This window comes from Panthera uncia (assembly GCF_023721935.1).
Source record: "Panthera uncia isolate 11264 chromosome C1 unlocalized genomic scaffold, Puncia_PCG_1.0 HiC_scaffold_4, whole genome shotgun sequence".
Classification (NCBI taxonomy): Eukaryota; Metazoa; Chordata; class Mammalia; order Carnivora; family Felidae; genus Panthera; species Panthera uncia.
In genome coordinates, this window is record NW_026057585.1 from 54,455,020 (window position 1) to 54,461,019 (window position 6,000).

At 34.0% G+C, this 6,000-nt stretch overlaps 1 protein-coding gene across 6 annotated transcripts in view; it reads left to right on the forward strand.

Annotated features, from left to right (window-relative positions):
• DOCK7 (dedicator of cytokinesis 7) overlaps positions 1-6,000 on the forward strand; it is a 227,697-nt gene that overhangs the window by 115,404 nt on the left and 106,293 nt on the right. For all 6 annotated transcript variants that reach the window (XM_049618558.1, XM_049618551.1, XM_049618554.1 and 3 more), the window contains 2 exons: positions 1,937-2,054; positions 5,398-5,468. In XM_049618558.1, the coding sequence (XP_049474515.1) occupies positions 1,937-2,054; positions 5,398-5,468 (189 nt within the window). The remainder of the gene's footprint in view (positions 1-1,936; positions 2,055-5,397; positions 5,469-6,000) is intronic.

A 6,000-nucleotide genomic window follows, 5' to 3' on the forward strand; every position in this document is an offset into this window, starting at 1 on the left:
GCTTAGGTTTCTTTACCTTTTGTGTATTCACAATAGGTTTTTGCTTTGTGGTTACCATGATGCTTGCACATAACAACTTGTATCTAGAACAGTGTATTTTAAGTCAATAACAACTTAAGTTTGATACAGTTTTAAAGTTCTTCATTTTTACTCCCTTCTCCCATGTTTTATATTTTTGATGTCATATTTTATGTCTTTTTATCTTGTGTATTCCTTAATTAAGTATTGTAATTATTTTTACTGCTTTTGTCTTTTAACCTTCATACTAGCTTTATAAGTGATTAATCTGCTACCTTTACTATATATTTACCTTTCCAGTGAGATTTATTCTTTCATGTTTTCTTGTTAATAATTAGCACTTTTTCTTTTCAGCTTAAAGAGATTCTTTACTATTTCTTGGAAGGCCAGTTTAGTGGTGATAAGCTCCTTTAGCTTTTTCTTGTCTGGAAGACTGTCTCTACTTTGCTTCTGAATGATAACTTTACTGGCTAGAGTGTCCTTGGATGGAGGTGTTTTCTTTCAGCACTTTGAATATATCATGCCATTCCCTTCTGGCTTGCAAAGTTTCTGGGCTTGCAAAGTTTCTGCTGAACAATATGCTGATAGTCTTATTTGGGTTCTCTTGTGTGTAACAAATTGTTTTTCTTCTCCTACTTTCAGGATTCTCTCCTTTTTAACTTTTAACATTTTAATTATAATGTGTCTTGGTGTGAGTCTTTTGGGGTTCATCTTTTTTTGGAACTCTCTGGGCTTCCTGGATCTGGATGTCTATTTCCTTCCCAAGGTTAGGGGAATTTTCAGCTATTATTTCTTCACAATTTTCCGTAAGTAGGATATGCCACTATACATCCTGCTATGGAACCTGCGTTTTTTCTTTATCCAACATGCTGGGTATCTCTTTCTACATCAATAAATGTTGCTGCACATTGTCATTTTAGAGACTCCATCGGATTCCCTCTTATTAATATATATTAATATAATTAGCTAGAACAGTACTGATGCATATTATATTTCTTTATAATTATTTGTAATTATTCTCTACTACAAAAAATGTTGTAGTGAATTTTTTTAACACATCCATTTATACATGTGTGTAATTCTGTCCTTAGACTAGAGGCAGGTTTGTTAGGTCAAAGGTTGTGTTCATTTAGAATTTCTATATTGCCCTACCACATTCCGGAAAATTTTGACGTGTTTTCATTGCTTCAGCAGTTGATTAGCAAGACTTTATTATACTTGAAGTCTTGTTCATCATATCTCAGTACTAGTCTTCAGGTAAAGTAAATCTTGTTCTGTTTCTTTTTATTTGTTTAGCCCTCTCTTTTGGTGTCTTTTCTTGAATTATTTATCTTCTGTGTGGCAGAAGCAGGGACTGGACATGAAGTAAAATAAATACAGAGTAATATGTGATTATTTCATAGCAACTGTTACACCTAGCATATTGTCCATACATGTTTTTGAACAAATAATGTGGAATGTTATATCTCTTATGTCCTTGATCATATATATACAGAAGTCTTGCCTATAAATGTTATCCTTTTTATATCTGCAGGAGCTAACATAATACATTATTAACTTCTTAATAATGATGCAGTCCTTACTTATTCATTTCCCAGAAGTCTCTTGCAGAGGAAAGAACATGTGTTTTGAAGTCTGACCTATATTCTGATTTCAGCTTTGCTGCTTACTTAGTTGTGTGTGAACCTCACTTAAGTTTTCTGGGCCTCAATTCATCTGCAAAACTGGGGTATATTTGATTGCTATCTATTTGAATGATTGCCGTAAGAATTAAATGAAACATTGTATGTGAAAATATATGGTGGCTAGCATATATTAATAATGAAGTATTTGTTCCATCTCTTTCTTTTGTGGCCTGCAGTGATACATAGTGTTTTTAGATATATATTTACTATCGTGCATACTATTGCCTTTACAGAAATCTTCTCTACATATACCCTCAGAGTCTCAACTTTGCCAATCGTCAGGGTTCTGCAAGAAATATAACAGTGAAAGTACAGTTCATGTATGGGGAGGATCCAAGCAATGCTATGCCGGTAAGAAGTGTTCTTTACTTTTCCTCTTGTTCATGTATGGTTCAAATAGACATTGTTTTTGTTTTTGTTTTACTTGATTGGCAGCTCTAAACTGGAAATTAATGATCTTGTAAACCAAATTTCTAACTGCATTACTTCCTGTAACAGATAGTATGAGTTTCCTTGAAGTCTTTTTTTTCCCGTTTTTATTTAAATTCTAGTTAGTTAATATATAGTGTCATATTAGTTCATATTAGTTTCCTGTGGACAATATAGTGATTCAACACTTCCGTATTGAAGTCTTAAATATTGAGGACTTAGTACATACTAGTTCCTCCCAGAGATACAAAGATGAATAAGACTTGTAATCTAAAGGATATGGGATAAACACATAAAATTCTAAAATAGTGACTTTCAAGAAGGGATCAGAACAGAATCACCTAGGTAACTCTAACAAAGCGCAGGTATGTTTTTTCTGCTCTTGTCATCTGTGATTCTGATTCTTCTCCTTGAGAATGAGAGGCCAAAGGAAGTAGAAAGTGATGGGTAGTATATGAGGTTGTGGTATAGGTTGAAATGCTCCCCAGGTGATTCTAATATGTATGATTCTTCCCATCTTTGTTAAGAAACTCTGGTAATAGTGCATATTACACTTACCTAGGGAGCTTTTAAAAATACCAGTGCTCAGACTGAATTTTACTCCAATTAAATTATAGTGTCTGGGGGTGGGAACTAGTCATATATCAGTATTTTTAAATCTCCCTAAGGGGATTACATTTTGCAGCTAATATTGAGAACCAAGGTATATGCTAAGTATTAGAAGACGGCTGTAGGGGATTCAAAGGCAGAAGTGTACAGAGGTAGGAGAGAATGTCTTGCTGAGGTAATAGGTAGGTATCACCTGGAGGAGGTATATCTGAACTAAAACCAGAGATAGTTAAAATGTAGATGGCGTTGGGTCTTAGATAGCTGGGGAAGAAGAGCAACTCAAGTTGGAGAATGTCCTTCCACAGAGGTACAGTGGCGAGTTGCCAGTGAGCCAGAGCAGTGTAAGAGAGGTCAGAAATAGTAGATTGAGGCCAGACTGGAGAGATTCCTGACTGCCCAAATTATCATTTAGGATTTGTAGAACACTACTCAATGCAAGTTCCATGAAAGTAGATTTTAAGCTCAACTAAAGTTAGTAACATATGGAATAGAGGGACACCTGTCACTATAGATGTTCAACCTCTGAGAACCCTAATGGAATGAAAATGAGCTTACGAATAGGTGCATTGTTAACAGTTTTATTTTAGCCTTCTCTGCCAGTCATTAAATCACATTCCTCTGATTTTCTACTTACTAGGAAAGCTGTATATTTTCTCTTTTCCCATTGCCTCAGTTTTATCAGCATGTATAGATCTTGACAGCAGCGAGCACAAATTATGCATCTTTATATTCTTCTATGGCTGCTATTTCAGATCTTTGCATATAATACATGGTGAATAAGTATTTGCTAATAAATGTAGAATTTATTTCTGAGGTTTGGAGTTAGCATTTCATATTCTTTACTAGTTCTTTATTCCTGCTGAAAGAATGAATATACTATCACAGTTGATGAAAAGGTAGTGGATTGTGAAAATAGATGCTTTGTTATATGTGAATTACCATATGAATTGAGCTTATGACAAATGTAGTATATGTAAGATAATCTGTTTCTGTTGATTGCCTAACAAACTCTTCCTTGTCTTAGCACATATATGGCCTCTGTGGAGTCCCAGCTGCATCCAGCCACAGTGACAGTTAGACCACTCCCTCTTTTGGTGCTACCATAGCATCTTCTCATTTCTTTTATGGGCCTTATCACTTTAAGATTATATGTTTATTTCTTTATCTTGTCTACCAGATTGTGAGCTCCTTGAGGGCAGGGACCGTGTCTTACTCATATCTATATCTTGATGCCTGCCAAAGTGCCTGTCACAGAATTGATGCACAGTCCATGTTGATGAATCGTTAAATATACATGTCACAAGGTCAGAAAAGGAACACTTTCTACTTTATGTCATTCATGTTATGAAAGTAAATGAGTTACTTTGTGAAAAATGGGATCTTCTCAGTGGCCGGGGTGGGGGATGGGGAGGATACTGTGTTCCTTTCACTTGTGTATTATTAGTCATATGCAAATATAATGCTTTTATCTTTATCCTATGACTGGTTGCAAGTATAGAAACATAGACACATTGTCTTTGCTTAATTCTGTAAAAAAATAAGGACTACTCAAATGGATCCTAAGATAATTTTTGGATCATATAATGTTGGTGTGATAAAATCATAAAATTCAAATTCTGGCATTGGAACAACATTTTATAAAAACATGGCAACGTATTCTTGGAAATTGGTGAAATTAGACTTCTCTAGGAGAGTCATAGTCATTACACTTTTACACAGCCTTAAAATGAAAGGATCTGTGTGAATAAAAGGATCTTTTGTGTCACAAAAAGAAACACAAATAATCTGTTAAAAAGTTCTTTTTATTTGCGGATGGTTCCAATTAATCCTTCTGTATAAGATGTAAAATTTGAGTTATTTTACCAGTTGTATTGATGTAAGTGCGATGATATGTCCATGTACTTATTTCTGCATGTGTAGAGATGGCTGGCCAGACATAAGAGGCTAATTTATGGGTAGGTAGCGTTGCAAATCTGTCTCACATAGGAATGATAAGCCATGTATCTTATCAGCTGCCCTAATTAACCGTAGTATTGATATTGCCAGAGGCAGATATACAAGACTGAATTACTTTACCTTTAAACCTTCTCCAAAAGTAGTATTTGTTTTAATGTGGTGGATTTTTTATTTTTAAGACATATATATAAGAACATAAGAATGGCGCTCCTCCTTCTTAATAGGGTAGCTTGTAAGGGGTACTGGAAGCAAAGGATACATAGCTTCACCTAAAATAGGATTTTAAAATATCATTTATAAATTTATATTTGGCTTACAGAATGATTACTGTTTTAGTGGAAAAGCCACCAATTTTATAGTAGATACATGCTACTATTCTAAGACCATATTTCTTATATAAATTCCAAATGATATGCTACACCCAGATTTTAAAATGAATTCTTCACCTTCTTTAAGAAAAAGGAAATATAATGGGTAGAAATTTTTTGAATGTTTGAATGTCAGATGGTTCTATAGTTGAAAAGAAATTTACGGCTAAGCAATTGAATTTATTAATGAACGTCAGTAGGCACATTGTTCTTCATTGGGCTGATTTTGCCCATTGTTTTCCAGTAGTTATTAAATCATACAAATTCTTACATAGATATGAACATCCAGCATTTATTACAACAAAGTTTCAACGTGCTGTTATTTGTTACAGGTAATCTTTGGTAAATCTAGCTGTTCAGAATTTTCAAAGGAAGCCTATACAGCCGTAGTATATCATAACAGGTACTGAATTCAAATATTTCTTTCGAAGTTACTCCCTTCTCAGTGGCATTTTAAGCACTCACGTTAGTGTGTTTACCAAATGCTTTGCTGCACTGAATGTGCAAATTCAAGACAGCTGACATCAGAGTTATAATTTTCTGCCTGTAGATGCATATTCTCTATAGACATCAAATTTAGACTTTATATACAAAAGGTCTTTCATATCAAATTCTCTGACCCTTTCATTTTTATTATATTGTTATTGATTATCATTGTAGCCTCTGGTCCTTTGGACTTTCCCTGTTATTTTCCCCTTGACACTTTGTAGTTTTACTTAACTCTTTACTAAGCTTATAACCATTAGTTAAATTGGTGGTATTCTCAACATCTAATAATACTTTGATTTAGTGCCCTTCCATTTTACTTCTTTGAGAAATTCTTAACTTTGGATAACTTTTAATCTCTGCTTTCTTTTCTTTTCTTTTCTTTTCTTTTCTTTTCTTTTCCTTCTCTTCTCTTCTCTTCTCTTCTCTTCTCTTCTCTTCTCTTCTCT